General features: G+C 34.1%; 1 protein-coding gene across 1 annotated transcript; it reads right to left on the reverse strand.

Annotated features, from left to right (window-relative positions):
• Window positions 1-3,461: 3,461 nt before the first annotated feature.
• LOC138305737 (uncharacterized) lies at window positions 3,462-22,371 on the reverse strand. Its single transcript, XM_069246017.1, is given in 13 exon segments — window positions 3,462-3,514; window positions 3,999-4,283; window positions 4,972-4,999; window positions 5,250-6,213; window positions 7,800-8,071; window positions 8,073-8,150; window positions 9,174-9,292; window positions 9,862-10,095; window positions 10,675-11,021; window positions 15,909-16,305; window positions 20,152-20,192; window positions 21,761-21,858; window positions 22,354-22,371. Coding segments are annotated over 13 exon segments (2,934 nt in total).
• Between the last annotated feature and the right edge of the window lie 2,056 nt (window positions 22,372-24,427).

Consider the following 24,427-nt stretch of genomic DNA (forward strand, 5'->3'; position numbering starts at 1 on the left):
CCATTATCAATTTTCAAAACAGGTAGATGTTCGCAACAGTCATTTTTATGTAATACATTTTTTTTCAATTCGATATTGCATTTCAGACTCTACCTACGTTCTTAAGAAGTTTACGAAAATGCTGGAAATCATACAGTAATAAAAAAAAGTCATTGGACACGATTATTTTTTCATAGTTCGGAGTACCAGGCATTTTGGACTGCTCGGATGATAGATCAGTGGCCCATCCTCGGATGAGTCGAATACCCTTGAAATCGCTCGAATTATGTTGAATCTGCGGTCCTTGCTGTTCGTTGTTGTTAGTGGTTTTGCGTTGAAGTATGAATTGGTGTATACATCATACTCTATTTAAAGCCATTCATATTACAACATTGTTAAAAGAACTACAACAATATCCTTACTGGAAATACATAAATAATGTGTTTGAGATCGAAGACATTTGTTCTATTGATTTGATTGTGTTTTGCGTCTTGTATATCTGCAATTTATCATCCACAAAGTGTATAATAATGTATGCATCGTTTATTTTTGTTAGTGAAAACTAATTAAATGTTTGACAACGATTAATAATTCATAGAAAATAAAATAACTATTTGGTCTCCAAACCTCAGCAAGTGTGAATAATTGTGAAATATAGCAAAATGTGCCACCACGAGTAATATTCAGAAACGGTAGATTTGTTTGGAGATGAGTATGTGGGTCATCTAAGTGACAATTGACAAATACAAGAGTAAAATTGACGCTATGTCTGCCATCAGTTACAAGAGAGTTTTTATTTTCAAACATAAAATCAACGCATGTGAAATCTGATTTTTGTGACATTGCTTGCATAACTCCATCTCATCAAATAGAAGAAGAAACTACGTACCGTTTGGATACCAGACATTAACATTAATATTCCGGATCACAAAACAGTTGCGTACACCATTTAGTTCTCGAATTAAAGCGCAAAAACTATCTCTATTTACCACAATGATAAAAAAAAACAGTGTGTATGGCGCAAAAGAGTGACAAAATCGCGGTACGTCACAGTGGGACATCACGGCATGCAATGGTTTGATGAAAAGAAATGTGGGCGAAAGAATAATAAAAAATATATATTTGATAAACGTGTTTTAAATTTGATTTCCCTCCTAAAAACAGAAATGCTAATAGACGTTTTTTTTTAGTAATAAGTTTAGGACAAATTACTCAAAGCAAACATTAGCACAAATTTACATTACCACTATACAGTAAAATGTAATTGTATGATTGTTTCCTTTATTTACACTGAGCGTTAGGCTTTGGCGCACATTACATTCCATTAGTAAATAAGGTCACAAAAAACTGAGGCCAATAAATTAGTTGAAATCAATTGATTACTAATGCAACATGTACATTATTAAAATATGTTCCATAGCATACGTAGCTTTTCCAGTAAGTTATAAATTATATTTGTATCATTGTTGTGACTACATCCATATATAATCAAGTGTCCCAAATGCGAGTTTATTGTTGGCTTTTAGTATATTTATAACTGAAAAAAGTGACACTACCGGACCCAATTAAACTTATCACCTGTCTCAAGCTACATGTATTAACTGAATAAATAATATTACGTTATATAACATACCTGACAATAATACTAGCTTTCCATTGGAAACCAGTCGTGATTCCAATAGCAGAGGATGTCATAATTGCTAAAACATATTAGATGCATAGATATGAGTTGTAAGGGTGACATATCCCTCTAATTAGGAATAATTAAAGTTATTAAATGGAGTATATGTTCTTATCCAGATTTCGGTTGTAACTACAAACATTGAAATTACTTGTGGACATTTGTACTGCAGAGTGCCGTCTATTTCCCGCTAATTTAGCCCAGTGTGTCTAAAGGCAATATCCAATATGTGTTATATCTGAAACAGGAAAAATTGTCCTCCGACAAACGATAACACTGATAGAATAATATTAATAATAGTTTGTCTCGGTCGATCTTTTAAGGATCGGGGTGACATAGGCATGGTGGATTATGGGGGTTAACACATTTTAAAGTTGCAGTGTAATGTCATTAGAAGTCCGCCGCCTTTATGAGGGACGTCCGGAACTTAGTATCGCTATCCCGTGCTTGTTTTTCTTAGAAACACAATATGTGTTTGATATGATCACCGCCATATTTGCATGTAATTGTGTTACTTCGCAAATCTCAATGGGCAGGTTGTTATAGTAAACGAATTTATGCTATAACCTCTGTCTTCAGGACGTCTTGTCTCCTCTTAGTTTGTCTCAATATGTGGGACTCCTGGACCGGCTAGATGATTCGGAAAAAGTAAAACAATTAATGCAAAGCCCATGTTTTAGAAAGGAATTGGGACATAGTCTGAAGAAGAGGTTATAGCCTTATATCTTGAAGTTATAAACAACCAACCATGACGTAAGTCGCTCCCCTGTTTCAGAACCGAACCATAAGATCATGCTGCAACGTGAGTTGGAATTAAATCTTGAAAATATCGACTAAACTAAAGACCGGTTAAATGACTTGTTTTGTGTTTTCATTTTTGAAATGTCAATAATATTATCCAAAACCAAAATGATCTACACAATTCCTCGATTATGGAATAACAAATGCGGAATGTAATAAATGTATGTTGATACAAGCTTTAAAATATCACCAAAATAAACAATGTTGTCAGTACAGACACTTATGATAATGAATAACGTTAAAATAAAAGTTATTTGTCGAAAAGACTCTGTTTCGTCGACGGTATGTAGGACATGCCTACTTTTTATATGTTAAATGGAAGCGATATCAAATCACACTTAAATAATAAGGTAACATCAGATAAAAATGAAATATCTTACTGCACGCATTTTTGAACCATAGTTATTTTCATCCTAGTATCCAATATTTGATCATCAAAATGATTTACAGCGCATAGCAATGGATACAACATAATAAATGTAATGCGGTTTTAGCAATTCCTTCACAAAATCCTTAAATGCATCCTAGTCAATGGACGCAAAAAAATGTTGCCCTGTCATTCTCATCCAATACGGTATAATGTAAACGATAAAATGACCCGAATAAAAAACCTTTTGCACTAAAAATTGCGTGATGATATAAATGTATAGGAAATTAAATAACATGGTAGGTTTATCGTGTTAATGAGTCAAGACACAAAGGTAGAATATTCTCTCGGCATAAACCGACAGCGGTTTATAACATAAACACTATTTGAGTTATTCATTCACTATACATGACATGTTCAATAAATGATTATACGATAGTATTATATGTCCAAATAACTATGTGTTTCTTTCATTGAAACCCCGGCTTTTCATGTTCAGTACTACATACACTATCAGTTTCATTTCTGGTAATGAAACATCTGACAGCAAATCCCCATATGCCTAGACACTCATTTAAACACAACGCGACGCAGAAGCGACTAAACAAGTATATCGCTTTAACCTTGATCTTCCTAGATAATGAGACACACTTTGGATTGTGGTCTGGATGATGTAGGAGAAACACCTGTAATGTAAAGGAATGGATATAATACATCGATGTTTTATTTGGTTTATATGTAGAAACGTATGTAGCATATAACATATATCAATCATTCCAGCGATCGATATCTAGCATTGAAAATACATGGACAATGTACATGATGCGTTAAATGAACTATTAGAACGTACAGTTCATCAATATATTAATGAATGTAAAAAGCACAGGAATTCTTAGGTAATGTATCACAGTGTTAATATTTAAACATATCTGCTAAAGAATAATTTACAAACCATATATGAATCATTCCAGCGATCGATCATGTATTGCAAAAATGGAAAATATAAATTTCAATGTCATATATGTGCAACGTTTATGATATATAATAAATGAACTATTAAATCACACTTTCATCCAAAAACATAAATTATTTAGTCATATAATTCAATCATAATTCAATGTCTTTTTCATTTATGGTAGTATGTTTCGCGATATTAAAAAACCCACTCACTCTGTTGTTGTAGTAATGCTTCGATAACTTCCTCTGTATTCATTTGGCACTCTTGCATTGCCTGTAGAACTGTGTCTCTAGTTGGCGTCGGTTTCGTCTCTGTGATAAACGATCTTAACATGGCCACGACCTTGTCACGACTCTTGTGATGAAAGTAGAGGTCATCAAAGTCTTCGATTTTTTCAGGTGAAAAACCAAGTTCGACAAACAGATTGAAGTACATCGTCACACTCACCTTTTCAGCAATGATTTCGGCATCACTTGACTGAAGACTAGTTCTGTGATCTGTAAAAAAATAGTCTCGAAAGAATAGAACAATAGTTGCAATTTGTTTGTAAAGTAAAAGCGATTTTTTAAATTTATTTCTAGATTGCTTTGTTTAAAAAAAATCTTTCAAGCAAGATTTAAAAGATTTTTTTTAATATGATTTATATATTGAATATACTTATTTTAACTTTAGATCAAATGAAGTACAGCATTAATTATATTATTTATCTGATACAGTTCGAATACTGAAGGAAATTGATACCTTTGAATGCATTGGTTCTATGCCCATCTAAAATCATCCAAAGCTTCGACGGGTTCATATCGTATCTTTGCATCGCTTCAGCCATTGTAGAAAAGCTCACGTTGTGTTTGGTGTTTTGGAGTCGAATCAAGATTTTTGTGAATATGGATCGTATATCTAGGCGGGAGTTTCCTACCAACATTTGTTCAAGTGTTTCCAATCGGCAATTCATGTGCACGAAGAATGAGTAGTATGAACCATAAATGTACGCCGAAATTCTTCCCATTTCTCTCAAAGTCAGCTGTCTATCCGGCAAATCCAAGGCTGGCATCATCGTTTCTAAACATAAAATACAAATTGATATTTATATAAATTAAGATTAAAATATATTAAGATGACAGCTCAATATTTTAAGTTTAATAAAGACGAATCTTGCAATTCAAACAGCATATGCATTTCACCTACCGTTTTGTTTCCCCGTAGCATCCGGTGACTGGAAAGTAGATCAAACCGCGATAGTTAATTGTTAACTCATAATCACAATTATATCACTTACCGTTTTGATTTAATATATATTCTTATCACTTAGATATAACGTCAGATATACATGGACATATCTGTAAGATATCAATAATCCGAATCTCTTCATATACGCATCAAAAAGTGTTTTGATTCAAAGTATACTGTTTATATTTAATAGATAATACGTAAACAGGGATAGGAATGCATAGAAAATAGTTTACCTCCATTCCCGGCTGCACAAACCAAACTCCTATATCTTCCTTCTTTATCCATGGGTATCGTTTTGAGTCCAAACTCTGCATACGCGGCGTCCGTCGCAACTCGTCTACCATCACCATCTGATCATCAGCTGCAAAGCGGTAATCGTTATGGAGGTAGTATTGGTATTCAAGATGACTTTGGTGATTCAGTTCCAGAATGCGCTGGAGAAGAAACTCCAGGATTGAAAGCAGCTGGACACCTGCCCCTGTCGATGTGGATTCACCAGCGTCCTTCGTCAGAGTGTTTTTCCTAACAATATTTGGTGCAAATCCACTCTTCGTAAATAACGTGATCTTCATTGAATTGTCCTTGCAATTGAGAATCATGTTCCAACGAGAGTTCACTTTCAGACATGCGAATCCACGTTGGATAAAGTTGAGGCCATCATGTCCACGTTCATCGAGTCGTTGGAATCTGTGAACACATGAAGCAATCATCTTGTCCCACACGGCCTGTGGGATAAATGACCTTTTGAATTTTAGACAAAGGGTAACAGTAACGATTCGGGTGGGATCCTTTAGTATTTTCCCAATACGCTCTGGGTCAGCATTTGGCAGAATACTGGGAACAATGTAGTAGTTTTTCTCGTCTGCTTGATTTATCGGAATGGGTTGAGCCAAAAGACTTAGAGTCTCCATGGCGATGCGGAGTTCTTCCTCATTTGTGTGAAACCTTTCTTCCTTCCAAAGTTGTTTGAGGAAATCCATCGGTAGAACACCTGTTCTTTTATACGATTCCCAATCAAACTTCATTTTTTCTGATAACGCTGCTTTGAATTTATCATCAGTGATGATCTGTTTAAATCCGTCGATTACCCACTGAGGCTGAAGGACGATGAAAGGATGTTTCGTTTGGATATTGAAACACAGGAATCTCCCAGCGCATTTAAGGTATCTGAAAAGATGTTTATAAAATTTGAAGTGCCTAAGTATTTATTTTGTTCAAGATTAAGACTTACTAGTTTTAGACACAAATATATAAAACACTAAAGATGCATAAATTATAAGAAAACTTCTATTTTAATATTGTATTAGAGATGATTGAAATAGAACTTATTTCTCTTAACAAAGATTTAAGAATATAGATACACTGCATATATCTAAGCATCGATTTTTTGGTGACGTCTTGCTTTATGTTGTACAAATTTAAATCAGCTGATGATCTGGATTGTGACTTCATTTACTATCACGGAACATTATTGATACAGTGCATATGTCGGCAAATTAAATATGACAACATTTTAACAATTTATACAATGTACAGTATTGTATCTAAACGTATAACTGTTATGCGTATACACATATTACATCGCGGTTGATGCACTTGTTCACTGATTTCAGAATATTACGTCACTTGCGCGGATGAATACATGAATGAGTTAAAATTCCGCCAAAAATCACGTAAAAGTACCAGACAGATCGGACGAGATAGAACTTTCAATCACTGGGGTGCGAGAAAGTGGACATTTTTTATAATTAATGTTACAATCTATTTGATTAAATAATGTGTGTTTAAGTGTACCATTCTACTATGTTTTTTTTTTGTAATAGATCCGTTTTCGAATCAATACGCAACATCGTAGTTTCGCTCCAATTTCGGATTGTTTAAGATGTTATGCAAAAAAGTATTAGCCAATCAGAAAGCCAAATTTGATATTTAAAGCAAAGATAATTGATATATTAGTAGTTTTCTTTTTTGGGTGGAGGGAGGGAGACAAAAGGGACTACTATATTTTTAAGTTAGTGCGACAATACCAAAAATCTAAATTATTTCCGATGTTCTTGTAAATGAAAACGTAAAAATTGTATATTGACAAAAATGAAAGTAATGGTGTTATTTATACACATCACACGGATGATCTGTCTTTGTTTTGGAAGGTACATGAAAACTACGCTAGAAAAAAGTTGTTATTTGCTTAATCGAATTCGAATTCAAAATTCTCGTGTCAAATGAAGTATTCGAACTAACTACAATGTAAAACTTTGTGTGCTTAGGACATGATTAACAATTTACAAATTATCGAATGGTCGTTATGGGCTTTATAAATTGCATCAAGGTTACAGAAGAAACATTAAAGAAGTAATCAAGATGGCATGGTTTATACGAGTTCCTACTGGTTACAGACTACATCTCCATGATCTTGATTTTCAAATCTGTTTCGCTGAAGCACACTATGTTCATCACTTAGACTATTCTGAAGTCTAACTGTAACATTAATGGAACATGATGACTATGATCATGGATACCAGAGCTACATTTAATAATATCAGGAGAATGATTTAAACCACTATGTTTGCAGTGACGATCCATACAAAAGCTTGTAAACAATACAAAATGCAATTTATGTTGTTAAAATCGTTTCGAATTGCAATAAAGGACCATGCGATTCAACAAAATTTACTAACATCAGTGTTAATGATCGAATCAAGTATATCGATAGTTGTAAGAGCATTTGAGTGTGAATGTAATTAGAACATTAAACTTATAAATTTGAGAGAATTACTCAATACCTAAGAAAATCTCCAATTTCCTCTTTCACCAAAGGCACCGCCGTCTTGCTGTTTACATCAAGTAATTCTTCATATTTCAGAAGTATGTGTCCTTTATTCTTCAGTCTGATGAGTTCGTGCTCCATTGCTATCCATCGGGCGGGGACGGCTTTGTTCCATTGAGATTGTAAAGGAGCTATCTCAATGATCCTCTGCCACAGTGCTTTGTAAACATCTTTGTTGGCTGAGGAGTCATTGAGATTTGCTATGGCGAAACTACCCTTGACATGGTTTTTCTATTATTGAACGGAGTTGTTGATTAGCTTGTATAGTGTCCAACACCTTTTCAAACTTCATTTTCTGTGTTGTTTTCTAAGTACAAAGAAATTAATATAAAAACGTTTACAAAATATATATATACCGTGAAATGGTAAGTTTCATGGCATTATATTTTCGTTAAATTAGATTTCAAACAATTATTTTTGATATTATTGATATTATTTTTGCTGCGCATTTACAGTCAAATTAGTCATATACGAGAAATTGTAAAACATGACTTTGCGTGAGTATTTAAGCATTCAACGTATTTCAGTTGGCATCCATAGCCAATATGGAAACTGGACAGAGGAAAATTCCTTGAAGCACGCGAGCGCTTCATGTTGAATTTGCCTCTGTTTAGCTGGCACTTATTTTGGCTATGGATGCCAACTGAAAGACATTCAATGTTTATGATTCATATATAGTTACACTTTTATGATACAATCCCAAGGGATTTTGCATATATTATAATTAATAAATTGTTCGTTCTCGTCAATGATGGAACTGCCATTTTTCGTGATCGCTAGCTCGGCAGTTGTGACGTCACAATGGTAATGACGTCAAAATAAGCGGATGTAGTTTATAGACTATATGAATGTTTTAAAATTGCACTTAGTAGGGTTACATAATGGGCATGTAGTGACAATGTAAATATACGCAAGAAAATGAAAATAAAGTACCCCTTTGTCGAAAGCTCTTTAATTGAAATAACTAAAGTATGAAAATTAAATCTGACTTAGTTATATATACATCATATGTGGTTGTAAAAATAATATTTCGTTTGAATATATTAAAATGAAAACTGTTTTCATGTTTTGAAATATCCTACAGAAAGATAAAATATATATTCAAAAAGTACAATGTAATTAAACTGTTACACGTTAAAAGTATACATCGTCTACATAACGTTACCCTCCTTAATGATTTATGGCTACAAAGCGAAATGTCTATAATCCCAAATTCCAAGCTGTATTAACACAACCGGCATTTTAAAAATAACACTGATTCCTGTCAGGGAGATGATAAATGAAACAAAGTCTTAAATCTAAATCTAAACTTCTATTTTAAGAAACTTACGTTGGATGACACCTTGTCCAGGTGAGAACCTATAAGAATTATCGGTGGTATACCCTCACCACGCGTCTCGTTATCCGAGGCATACGTCGCTATAGCCTTCAGCCAATGCTCCGCTATTTCTGCCAATACAAGTTTGGATGTATTATTGCTATTTGACATGAATAAAATAACTGAAATATGACAACTGTTTTTGTGACGTCATAAAAGAGGGCGGGATTAAGCTTTCAGTCAACTGCGCGCTTTTTGAATGGCTGTTGTACATGAATAAACATGGCAGCAGTATAACGGCGAATAACACAGGTAAATGATTGTATCTGACGATTTTGTTGATTTTATTGTTTAAAGAAAATATTGTAAATATAAGGATAAACCTCTTACTTTGCCTAGTTTATAAGATGATAAAACCAATGGAGCAATCAGTAAATTTTATATGAACGCTTCTTAATCATATGAAGTAAAATGTACATTTCTATGCTGTAAACCACTTTGAAATACGTGCGATTTCATACCGCGTATATCACGATCTACTAAAATTCGCAAAATGTTGTTTCCTCAAATTACCGTAATACATATCTATATTTTTTCAACTAACGAATTAATCTTCAACATATTATGGGAGATCGGGGAATGAGCCCTGAAACAAATTTGGCTTATATAATTGAATTATTGCAGAAAAAAAAATAATTACCGTAGCCCGCAGTTGATTTTTTCCCATCCAGACACATGTCCACGTCAAACACTAACATGAACACCATGTTGCTGGACATAAAACAGTGATGGGTGTTATAAAACACCCTCTCACCGCCGAAATCATAGATTGTTACAAAACCTTTCACCTCTTCTTCTCCTTCCTTTGTTTTTGTTTCCATTATCTGATCAATGACCTGTCTTTGTTCGGAAGATATATCTTGAGCCAGTGATGCTATAATAACAAAACACGATATCTGTAGTATGTTGTTATGGCAGTCTACTTGCCAAACGAGAGGTCGAGCGTCGTAGCAACTACAGGCCGGATCGTCGTTGAAACTACACATTAACTTGTATTTATATAGTCGAGACCGAGATATCTTGAAAATAATTTGTATTTAGAGTAATTCACTGTATAAATCAAATGCCTAATCGTTTCTATGCAACTTCCGTACCATAACATTAAAGAGTTCTACTATCAATAATTAGGCATTTCATTTCACACATGGTCTTTCAATCGGCTTTGAGCATCTCCTTACTCAAACTCAATATACATGTAAAAGGTAATTTTACGTGTAATATAGAACAAAAAGTGCTGTAAATTTTCCCGAAAATGTAATTTTGCGAAGTCACATGACTGCGTAAGGACATCGGTATCCTTCTATGACATTAGGCATATTTGTCAGAGAGACTGAATTCATCTAGTCACAGTGATTTCCGTTAACTCAATCTTTAAAAGCAACATAAATTCACATTTGTAAGTAACTGTTTGCCTCGCTTATATAAAACAAACAACTTTATTAATTTATTGTACCTGTTGCATGTCTCTTTCTTGTCGAAGGTTGTGGAGAATGTGGTGGTGATGACATCTGTGCAGTTTCCTCCTTTCTATCAGACTTATATAATGGTTGGATATTTGCTCGATTCATTGTTTCAGTTTGATGGTGTTGTTCTGGTTCTGTTTGATATACAGGTCGATGTGTTAATTGCGGTTTTGTTTGTTTTTCAGTTGGATGTGGTGGCTCCGGTTTCGTTTGTTTTTCAATTTGGTGGAGTGGTTTTGGTTTCGTCTGTGTTTCTGCGATGTGTGTTGTTTCAGTATAGAATGAGTTTTCCGGCAGTGTTTGTTTATTTTCATTTTGTCTTTGAGGATGGAAATCCCTATTGTTATTGTTCTGTTTTTTTTCTTCTTATTATTCTTATTCTTTATTTTTTTTTTTATTCTTATTTCCACAAATCTTGTTCGCAGGATATCTCAGGAACGAAATAAGGTACGACGCTCAACTTTGGACACGTTATGAATGTACATAAGATCTTGAAATGTACGTTCGATTTTTTACAAAAATGTTCAAGGTCAAGGTCATAGACGTAAAAAACAATTTTTTTGGAACGAAGTTTTAAGCGCTCATAACTTCATTACTGTACGGTGTACATCGTTCACGTTTTGTTATTCAGATAGATCTTGACATTGCGCGTGCTTTTCCCATGCCATGTTATCAGAGATTATGTCAAGGTCAAGAGTTCGCTACGGGGTCAAAACAAAGGTCAAAAACGAAATTTGTCACAGAAAAGTTTTGAAAGTTGGATATGAAAGGGCATGCCCTCAGAAATATATAATGACAAGTTTTAAGGTCATGTGATGCAAAATGGCGGAGATTTAGGCCTTTGAAAAAAGGCTATTTTGGCGTTTTCCCCCCAAAAATATTTAAGGTTTCAGCGCCTTTAATACTTAACACACATGCTTGATTTTTTGTATAGTTATAGCTATGGAACGAATGTTACAGTACTTATTCCTTTTTTTCATTTTTTTTATTGACCTTGACATATCATTCAATGGTCACAGGATTCACAACATAGCTTTAAACTCTTTAAACGACTTCTTCTTTATATAATAAGTGGTGTAGAGGCTGAAATTTGGACACGTTATGTTCGTACATGTGTGCTTGAAAATGTGCGCGCGATTTTGGAGGATATACGTTCAGGGCATGGTCACAGACGTAAAAAACTGCTTTTGTCGAAACGAACTTTCTAAAGCGATTCTTTATTTCATAACCGTACGCTACACAACATGTGCGAATTCCATTTCCATGTAGATCACGATAATTCACGTTTTTTTCTCATTTTCTTGTTATCACAGAATTTTGTCAAGGTCACGAAGTTCACTAGGGGGTCAAATGATGGTCATTACAATGGTGTTTAAATTTGTATCTACTTTACCCTTTTAGAAATGAAAATTAGAAAGCTAAAAGATAAAAATACTTTTCCTTTTTCGGTTTGAGGGCCGCGCCAGTATCGAAAGGTCGCATGCTAAATGTAAGAGCTTGTTTCAGGCACATAAAATGACCAAATTCAAGGTCATATGATCCAAAATGGCGGGAAGATCGTTTATTTGGACATCAAAATAATCGAAGATTTTTTTTAGTTTATATATTTGCCCCTGCCCCGCCCTCATGGACCGTGTTCAGCGCCTTACCTTACTTAATTCCTGTATGTGATTGTACGGTGTTGGATTTTTCATACCTATGTTGTATGAACTTTTTAGGTCTTCAAAAGTTTATTTAGTTTTTTTAAGGGGTTATATAGAAAAATGGCGGAAATATAGCTCTCCAAATTATGGCAATTTGTTTCATTTTCTTATTTTTTTCCCGTTATTTGGTGAGAACTCGTAGGGCCTTTATCATTCTCATTTAGTTTAGATGTGCTTGATTTTTGGTAAATGTAAGGCTTTAGCCTATTGTCTGTTATCAGGTTTTTAATTTTCATAGTCATTGATTGGGGAATGGCCGGAAATAATAGACTCCCCGCGTCTCTTACTGGTGTTTCTTGTTCATTATTTTAACGTAAATTTAGGTAATTACATGAAATTCAAACAAAAGGTTTGAATTGTTTTGGAATTGGATGTGAAAGATCCATGCTTTCTGCGATAAAGATGGACCATGTTCAAGGTCATTACGATTCAATAATGCGGAGATTAATAGGAACATCTAGCATCGATACGTGAGTTTCTATTTGCCCCCTCGGTGCCCGGAGGGGTTTCAGCGCTCATTAATACCTGTATTGTACGGTTGTTGTTGATTTTTCATACCTATGTTGTATGAACTTTTGTCTTCAAAAGTTATTTATTTTTAAGGGGTTATATAGAAAAATGGCGGAAAATATAGCTCTCCAAATATGGCAATTTGTTTCATTTTCTTATTTTTTTTTCCGTTATTTGTGAGCTCGTAGGGCCTTTATCATCTCATGTAGAGTGTTGAATTTTTGTAAATGTAAGCTTTAGCCTATTGTCTGTACAGGTTTTTTAATTTCAAAGACATGAATTTGAAAATGGCGGAAATATAGACCTCCGAATATGGCGTTTCGTTCATTTTTTTAACGTAAATTTTAGCGTAATTCATGAAAATTCAAAGGTGAAATGTTTTGAATTGGATGTGAAAAGATCATACTTTCAGACACATAAAATGACCAAGTTCAAGGTCATAAGATTCAAAATCGCGGAGATATAGGGACATCGAAAATCGAAATTTTAGTTTATATTTTGTCCTTGCCCGAGACGTTTTCAGCGCCTTTTAAACCTGTATATATACATTGTTGATTTTTCATACCTATGTTGTATGAACTTTTGTCTTCAAAAGTTATTTATTTTTAAGGGGTTATATAGAAAAATGGCGGAAAGATAGCTCTCCAAATATGGCGATTTGTTTCATTTTTCTTATTTTTTTCCGTTATTTGTGAGCTCGTAGGCCTTTATCATCTCATGTAGAGTGTTGAATTTTTGTAAATGTAAGCTTTAGCCTATTGTCTGTACAGGTTTTTAATTTCAAACGTCATGAATTTGAATATGGCGGAAATATAGACCTCCGATATGGCGTATTCGTCCATTTTTTTAACGTAAATTTAGCGTAATTCATGAAAAAATTCAGAAGGTGATAATGTTTTGAATTGGATGTGAAAGATCATGCTTTCAGACACATAAAATGACCAATTTCAATGTCATATTTGATTCAAAAATGGCGGATGAGGTATAGAAACTTTCAGCGATTTTGAGGTGTGATTACATGATGTGGCATGTGGCCAAAGGGTGATAATCGGTATCTAATACTAAAACTCTAATCGTACTTGTTTATTCCGCATTGGTCCAAGATCTTCATAAGATAAGGAGAATTTTTGCACTTTTAAAAAACCTGAAATTCTATTGTTGTTTACCTATTCATTATCAAAATTGATATTTTGAACCTAAATCTCAATCGGAATTTCCAAATTCATATCACGGTTATCAAGGAATAATTACCTGTCAGAAAACATTTTTAATTTTGAAATTCATAATAAGCCAGCCAATCAGCGGCCGGGTTAAAATTCTGTCCTGGGCTCAATCTTCGTTACACACGGGCCGTTTCGAAGGTATTTTTACATTTAGTTTTCAATATAGGGAGGGTTTTCCACAAGAGACCCGGAGGGGCGATCCGACTGTAGCTCCCGTTATATGTATAAGTCCCAAATCGTGATCGTATAGTATTTTTAGTATACAACAGAGTCCACAGTCGTCACAAATCCTCTCCGGATCCCGTTTCCTCCACAGGTTACAGGCCTGTATCTCAACAGGTTCGATCTCTAGGATGTAGCGGAAGCACTGACACTAATCCAATAACTCAACTAGGTAAATACAGGTACAAATAACTATTTATTATATAAAAGACAAGTAGATTAATTATTACATAGAAGATTCACAATAGTGCCCGTTAAGACAGATAACAATAAGAGATATATAAGTGCCGAAGCAGTTACAATGTATCCAAGATTAACTATAGCCAAACTTTAGGCCTAATTAGCTAAGTCCTGTGTGATTACCACGTTCCCTAAACAAAGCCTAACACCCTACGGAGCCAACTAACCACCTACAAGTGTTCTTAACTCTAGAGGTATATAAAACCAACGGTGTAAACTAGGATACCTTAGGATGCCTAAGCCCTAAGCCCCTGACAACCCCTAATTATACACAAACCCTACGTTAGCTATAGATACACTCTAAGTAAAGACCCATCAGCCCCTTTTATAACAACTCATCAACCCAGTACCCCAAAGTGACCACTGATTGGTCAATGTCCGGACAGAGCACCATATTTAGGTGAAACCGTTGCTACAACAACCCACCTACACACTAAATATATCTTCCGCTTAAAACAGACAAGGCTCAACTGACTGATAAAAAACCTCCCACGTGTACCACACGTGTACTCCGGCCAGCGGTCATCATCGGGGTGATCATGAGGACAACTAGGTTGATGAATGTGACTGCTAAACAGCAAAACACACCCTAGATAAGACCTGTTTCTCACGGTGTTCCCCTGAATTTGGGTCCAAGATACATAAACAGATCACTGAAGTGAAGACTTAGAAGAGTGCAATAACAAATATACATACTGTATATATAATAAATGCAACAATGATAGAAACCCGTTCTATCACACTACATATACACGTATATATGAACAATGTACACGTGTTTGCGTAAATACACGTACATGTGTAACTACACCGCATACATGGGAGGCCGTCCTTACGTGACCCTAGCTGTTAATAGGACGTACATTTGAACAAACAAACAATAAAAGTAATGCACAAACACAATAACTGACAGGTTTAAAAGCCTTTTATGTGTGTGGCAGAGCCGTCACCTGTGACACCGGATGTTCAAACACAACCGGTGCTATTTTGAGAAACTATCCGGCCGTTTTGAGATCACAGAACCAAATAAATTCCCATAGAGGACCGTGTTAACGTTTGCTACTATTCAGGTTAATTGAAGTTATCAAAATTCTTTACAAAATTTACATCTACATGTATTGTTCCGACCCACACATATATCCAATCAGCAGGCTCCTATATATTCACCTCTCTATGAAATCTTCTGCCCAAAGGGGGATTCCCCCTAAATCTGTTTTTCGGTTGGACCAGACTACTTTCGTAAGAAACGCTTTCTGATTAATATTGAGTGAGATTGTCCGTTTGTTAAAGCAATCGTCTGTTCGCTAACATTACTTATATCATTACATAGGTGGAAATCCCGTGTTTTGATCGCGATCAAATCTAGTTTTTATTATTTTTTTTTTTTGATGAACGACCGTCTCCATATTTCTGCGTCTTCTATCGTCCTTGTTTGATCGAAATTGATCAACTACCTGTTTCAGTCGGTGCAGGTGAGTTTCTATTTCACCATTTTCATCAAGTGTTTTTCGAAATCCAGTGTGCGGGTTGTAGGCTATATAATTTATGTAGAAATCAGCTGTATTTGTCGACTCTGGACCTCCTTTTGGTATGTGTTCATGTTTAAGTTGTTTGACAAGGCACGTTTTCCCAACTCCTTTATGTCCAACGACTGTTAAAGTAATATTGCAGGGATATTCCGTCGTCTCCAGTATGCTCTGTGTATATTCCTTCTGTCGCCTTTCTAAAATGACCAAACACCATATTTGTCATTAAATTTCTTTTTTTTACATAATTGCCAATGGACTGAAGTTCGTGAAAACGTACAATCAACAACGGTGGCCCACAATCTCGCAGGGTATTAAATGGATATATAAATTATATATATCATTGTTGCGCTAAAAATAACTTGCTGGTATCGTCTTGTGTGTGACAACCAAGCCTGGTATTGTAATAATAAAGATAAGCGTGAAAAAATACACTAAATCTCCATATCTAATACAAGTAATGTCGATCGTCTTGATTTTACGAACTGTATTAAACTTGAAATAAAGTTGATTTGCTGAGCTTAACGGGATTTCAAAATACTATTTTGTTTTATTTGAGCAAATTCTCAGTAGGTATCATTATTTTTCATATGACTTAATTTTTTCCCCATTATTAGAAAACTGTTATATAACCTAGCTGCAGTGTGCGTGGTTGATTCGGAGTAAATGGTAATGCTACCAATGGGGAATATCTATTGTGTTTAAAATTGAACATTTCAATTGAGCCGCAAACAAGTCCAATAAGAAAAAATACGTTTATTGTTTTATAGCATTATCAACTTTTTTTCAGTGTGAATAAGAAGCGTTTGCTTTTTTAGAAAGTAAATATGAACCACACTGAAAAATCAGCTGTGACATTAAATCAACGTAGTAGTTAATTAAAAGCCTTACATAAAGTTCCATATCAACCCTCACCTTCCAGTATCTCAATTTGAACATACCGGTACTATTTAATGATCGATGAAGATAGGTTTTCATCTTCTTACACAAATAATAGAATTAATAAAACTTTGCAGTCGGATAAAGGCATCCGACAATCATTCATGTTCATGATGCAATCCATAATTGACTGTTGTCAATTATATTCTACAATATGTATAGATTTCCCCGAATATCCTTTGCATGTTAAATTGTGATACTGAGATGCTTTATCAAATAGGAATATTATCTACAATAAGTCGGTTAATTATGCTCTATTTTTTAAAATCTAATTGGTACTTGATCGACCTTTGGTACTTTCTATGTGAGCGAAACCATAACTGACGTTATATCGATCACTCTAAACATGTAAACAAACGAAGGCAAAATAGGAAAACATACTGTAAACATATCTATTTAGTGATCTATATTTCTTGACATTTCGCGATGTTGCTATTTTTGCGATAAATAAGTGTTAACCTTTTGCAAATTGTGTTTTTGTAATTAGACTAAATTCACAGTAACCCCCTTTACTGCCAACTACGCCAAACTACGCCAATTAGGCCGTGGGCTAGGAGTGTCCCACATGCAGCACCCCCAAACCTCCGAACCAATATTTTTCTTAACCCTTATGACCCACTGATCACAAATCAAAATGTTAACATTGCATAAGTTGGGATGATCTTCCGGTATGACGTCATCAAGATGGCCGCCATCTCGAATTTCACTAAAAATGAAAAATAATCATAACATCGACATTTTTCAATCGAAGTAGACAAATGAGGTATCAAAATGACCACAATAGAACAAAAAATACAGGAAATGAAAAAAACGGATTTTAAGCTTAAAAATGGTGATTTTTCAGCAAATTTTTCATATTTGGCTTGAAGCTGCAAAATGTTTCCCGACAGCAAAGTATTTTTTCTAATCAGTTTTTTGACCACCTACCAATCAGTTTAAACAACACAAATGGAAAAAAACCCATGTTAACAATACATAAGTTCCAGTTATGACGTCATAAAAATGGCCGCCATCTCGAATTTCACTAAAAAATAAAAAATAGTCAAATTCGAGATGGCAATCTTGATGACGTCATAACCGGAATTTCATCCCAATTCATGCAATGTTAGCATTTTGATTTGTGATCTGTGGGTCACAAGGGTTAGGAAAAATATTGGTTCAGAGATTTGGGAGGATGCAAGTGGGACCCTCCTAGCCCATGGCCTAAATAACTTGTCGGTGTTGAATACATCGTCTTAACTCCCTTATTTCAAGAGCTATTGAGATATTGATTAAACCTGCTAAAACAAGAGAAAACAAGTAACAGTTTGTGTCCGTATAAAATATTCAAAGTTTACAAAGGATGCCGACTGAAAAACTGAACATTTTAAATTGAAGATGTTGTCCTTCTATCGGCGTAATTTTCAGTGCATAGACCCGGTAAGGAATCCCTTGTTAATTAAAAAGTACTGAAAAAATAATGCTTGAACTTCACAATGATGATAACTTTTTATCTCGATTTTATATTTATCGTTTTACATTTACTCGGAATCAAAGATTGATGTGTGGTTATACTCGATATATAGCAATATCTGGTCAGTTTTAACCAGTTTTTCATCACCAATTTGGCAAAACGTATATTTACGATGAAGGCCAGAAAAAACTGAACAATATACAAAAAAATACCATTCGTAACATACCATATTAACAATACAATGACTCAATATATCAACAGATGCATCCACGAAAAATCGCTCAGTCTAACGAAGTTGACGTTGATCGGTTTCACAAGCACTTGTACGAAACCGATCGGCGACTTTCCCTCGTACACACGGAAGATGGCGCTCAATTTATCATTTAGAAACTCAGAACTCTTACATGAAAAGGTAAGAAAACTATTTTAATGATACCTTTGAATGCATTCATAATGAAATTAAATCCGCAAATAAATTTTGCCGATAACAGTGAAAACCATTTATAGTAACGGGGACTTCCAAGGACTTTCGTTTCGAAAAGCAACATGTAGGCCTACATGTATCTATTGAAACGTGTCCGATGCCGATTGTTTTCTTGTGTGGCCCGCATATTTAAGGCAATATTGTTAGTATTGATTGCTTACTGACTTAGCCATCTGATGAATGACACTTTCATTACCACTGAGGAATAAGCGGTTGTATTTAAAGTACGTAAACATGTACAATGTACATTCGTGTAAGTTTGCTGGACGCTGCGAAGTTTTCTCACACAAAAATACGAAACATATCTAATGTACAGTAAAAAAATCTTGAATACATATACATGTAAGTTACATTCAGCGTGATATTTTACTATATAGTGACACAAATCACTACAGGCAACTGCCTGTTTTTTCAATAGGAAGGAATGGTTGCGCTTAAGTTAGTTTTTTCCTATACATGTAGAAAGTGCTAGTAATTCGTTATCATATAAACGAGGCAAAATTATAAAAAGTAATATACAAGTATGTGCATTCCATGGTATCTACAGTATGGACAAGGTATATCTCACATATGCACAATTATATTCACGTTGCACTTTGTAAATGTATGCGTGTATATTTGAGGAAAAGTGAGGGTTCCTACCATATGTATATTAACTTGTCTGTTTGGTTATGAATAGACCCACAGGCGAAACACTAATTTAAATATTTTCAGATATTTTCGGTTTTTAATGCTGTTGGTTACCATGGCAACATTCAAAATTAAATTTAAATTATTGTATTCCATAAAATATTTTCAACCCTTCGGCAAAAATATACTTGATGGTCAGGTTGATAAATGGACATCTAAATTGGCTTCAGAGTGATAAATGTAAGAAACTTAATTTTTTTTTTCAGATTCCAAAATTTTGGTTGCCATGGTAATATTATTAATGTGAAATCATTATTTTTCCTACAAAATTTAAAAAGTTTGTGATATGAAATTTCTAAATATATATATTGGTTGATTCCCAAAATTGTTGATGCAAAACGGAGAAAAACCACTTTGAAAGAAAATGTCGGATTTGCGGGAACTCTGCTAAAAATCTTTGAAAATAAGGGGTTAAAGGACGCATCCACAATACTATAAATTTGTATTTAATGGAATATAAACTTCATGATATACTACCTTGTCTTTCGTGGATGATCTTGACGACATTCGTTTGGCAGTTTTAGCCCCGAAAGCTATAAAAAGCAATAAAAAGAATAATGCAGGTTATATGTTTTTTCATATCCCCATGAATCAAAGAGCATTTTATGTCACAGCTGGTAACTAGATTTGGTTAACTGCAATTACCGAGATCAAATATGACGACGATGCAAACATACAAAGAAACCTCGGTGTGTACACAAAACAGATGGTCATTTTCCTGGAATAACCACCGTTACAGCAGATTGTTTCTTGCAACCACATTAAGATAGACTGTCCCTTCTGGTTTCCTATAAAGGATTTCATTTATTGTTTTGATATTTTGATTTAAGGTATACCCTGATCAAAAAAGCACATACATATCATATATCACAAGTTCAATTATTCTTCCAGAGTTGCTTGAAGATATGTACTAATGACTTAATATTCCGGATTTTAAGGATTGTTGGTCTATACCTATATTTTCAGGGTGACTGAATGCAAATATGAACATTAGTAAATAGTAAAAGCTGTTGTCATATATCTTATTTTCAAAATGGCCGACATAGATATAATTAGATTCTAATGTCTTAAAAACATAATTGATGTAAATTCCTATTTTAGCTTCAATGTTACTGAAAACAAAAATGACTTTGATAAGTAAATGGAAAAACTATCAGCCATATTATATTTTTATTTTCAAAATGGCCACTGCAAGAAAGTTTAAAGTGTAATATTTTATAGATTAATTGACGTAGAATCATATTTTTTGTGAATGCTTTATGGAAGTGATCAAATTTAAGAAAGAACTTTCGGACACCGTGGTTTTCAATATGGCCACCATTGTAAAAAATGGGTTGATAAAAAACAATTTCTAACATTTTGAGGCATTCATGGATTAAAACTATTAATTTGTTTTTATTTATAGTTCTCCACCTCGAGCACGGGACAAAGGTATGGTTTTGTGTCGTGTTGTTCCGTTAGTTGGACCGAACACGACCTTCTGTCAGTACATTCGTCCCTCTACCACTACATTTTCATTATTGTGTACATGGTCTTGTCTGGACTTTATCCCTATTAATATACAGCATTAGTACCAATAATGTGATGTATGGCTTCACCTTGATAAAATTATTTGTGACGTACCAAAACCAAATCACTGTAACATATTTTTTAGTAAAACCAGAACTTGTTTGGACAATATCTCTTTTTAAATATGGCACTGAAATTTCATACTTAGTGCATGGGTTCGATGAGTCGGTGGACCAAAACTAAGAAACTGTGACATATATTTCATTCGTTACCATTCATAGAATAAAACTGTTCGAAAGCCGTTAAGTACCTCCCTTGATCGTTTTTCGTTATTAAGTTTAAATGATTTATTTAACAATCTCGATTACAGGTGGTTATGGTATAAAAATCTATAGTCTTATTGTTTGTGTTTTTTTTCTAATTATAACAAACAGCAAAGCCATTTCTTTATTGATTATTTGCTCTTTGATTTTCGAAGAACTGAACAAATTATTATTCTCATCTTCAGAAACATAAACTTCATCATCATAATCATCATGTTAGACATATTATCATTCTCATTATCATTAACACCAACTTCACTTCATCTTCATCATCATCATCATCATCATTACCACCACCACCATCATCATCATCATCATCATCATTACCACCACCATCATCATCATCATCATCCTTGTCATGCAATACATACAAGCATTATCATCTTATGTTCATAAACACAAACTTATATAACGTTCAAAGGTGGGAATTTACGACTTTCAAGTGTTAAAATGATGTATATATACGTTTTGCTGAATAACGAATAAAGTGCTGGCATCGGATTCGTTATTCGATTCCCGAATCCCAAATCCCGAATACGATGCTGGCACCGGGTTCGTAATTTAAACTGAATAACGAAAGACGATATAAGGAGATTTTTTACGGCCTTCAAGTGTTTAAATGATGTCTATATACGTTTTGTACGGTAACGGATTTGTTATTCAAATTCAAAACAATGATTGGGAGGTATTAAGATTTTTTTGTTTTGTTTTGTATTAAAAGTTTATTTTAGTCTGTTTTTTATTTTTAAATTGCTATTTATCTGTTCAATTTTGAAAAAAAAAACGAGTGCTGGCACAGGATTCGTTATTTGAATTCTGATTCCCCAAATCCCGAATAGGTGCTAACTTCACGCTGCCAATTCATCTTCTATATGTATTCACAATCATGGAAAAAGGGTCTAACTTATTTTTGATAGCTTGATAACGCTGATATCTAGTAATTTGTTCAGCTTTCACCTATAATAAATCTTCTACCGCAATGAAGTAAAAGAAATATAATTGTCTGACCAACAAAACAAATAAGCAATACCCATGTGTATATATTTCAACACTAACCTTGTTTATGTCTGCTCCGTTATGAATAAGCAGTCTGACAGCAATGGTGTGCCCTCTTTTTGCTGCATACTTCAGAGGAAACCCCTAACAAAGAAGACAATAATAGTGTTAATTAGTAGACGTCATTTACTGTTACATAAATGTAAAAAACAGTCTTTGGATACTGAAAATTCCAAACATGATATATACACTTTGAAACGACGTTTCGAATTGGAAATAAAACAAATCCAGTTATACGAAAGATATACATCGAAAGTTCGGCAAAGGTTCGATGTATCGATATTAAAGTAAGATGGAATGGTGTCAGACATGACCAAAATGACAAGGATTTTATTTAACTTCTTATCGACAGAGAAGGTACGCTAATATGTTTACTCATTTGTAGAATCAACAAGTACTTTCATGATGATTTAACTGAATGCAACTTTAATTTTGTCTTCTAATACAAGTTAAAAAAATAAAGTTACAGCTATCAATGGATTTTGCACACGAACCAATTTAACATATTCAAAGTGCAATTTGTAGTACTATGCGAGGAACCTGTAAAATACATTCAAAACCAAAAGGCCCCATTGGTCTGTGCTAGGGATGATTTAATGTTTCCTTCTGGAGGTGTATATCAGGGTTTACATTTTGGCCGACAATTATATGAACAGCTATTTAGTTATTTATTCATTTAGACGCTATTTATTGTGAAAGACCAGAAGTTATTAATACTAGTTCAATTACTTGGAAAAAAGCTAAGCATTAATTATTGTCAGAGTTCTTTCCTAGTTTCGAAATAATCAATATCGGGGGCGCTGGACAATCAACAACCCCTTTTAATAGAATCAACGATGAAGATGGGTAAGCATATACAAATTTACATTATATTGATTTTTGTCAAACTTGATGTATACATTTTTAAAGTTTGTTTCTTAAAGAAGAAATATTCCGCAAAATTGGCACAAAGAATAGGACCAGTGAATGGAATTTACCTTAATATTAAACGGGGATTGTTGTTTTGTTTTGTACAAAAAAATAGACAAGTCCTATACATGTACAATATGAGAGCGTATTATGATATAGAACCATTTGGCTTAATTCTTCGCCTATAAGTGTTTTCGTTTATGGAGAGGCTTCATACAATGCATATCCCCGCGTCCGCTAACAGCGTTTGAACACAAGCCAGTATATTTAGTCCAAAATCAAACTACTTGAGAATTTATTCATTAACCGTATTCATCCACATCACAATATCTTTTACTGATCTAGGTAGCTTTCAATCTACAATTCAATATACTTAAATGCATCTTCTGTGAATGTATTCGAAATCACGTAAAAATATTGACTGTTCAAAGATGGTATATAATATGATTTTCTTTTGCGATATACACGACAAAGGTATAACCTATTTTTGATAACTTGATGAAGATGCGATATTGTAAATTCTCCTGCTTTCACTGAAAATAAAATCTATCTCTTTAAAGTAAAACATTATAATTGTCCGATCAACAAAACAAATAAGTCAAACCCATGCGTATATATCTTAACACTTACCTTGTTCACGTCTGCTCCGTTATCAATAAGCAGTTTAACTACACGTGTGTGTCCTTGAGCTGCTGCAAACACCAGGGGGAACCCCTACCGAAGAACATAATGATAGTAACAACTGTTGGACGTCATTTACCATTACAGTAATGTAAAAACAGTCTTCGGATACCGAACCTTCCAACCACGATATATACACTTTGAAATGGCTTTAGATACGATCGGAAATATAAAAGCCCATTTTACGAAAGAAATGCATCGATTATAGCTCATAGATACTAATGTACGTTTCGACATTGAAGTAAGGTGCATTATGTCAGTCATTCCTACTTCCC

This window comes from Argopecten irradians, chromosome 13 (genome assembly GCF_041381155.1).
Source record: "Argopecten irradians isolate NY chromosome 13, Ai_NY, whole genome shotgun sequence".
NCBI lineage: Eukaryota > Metazoa > Mollusca > Bivalvia > Pectinida > Pectinidae > Argopecten > Argopecten irradians.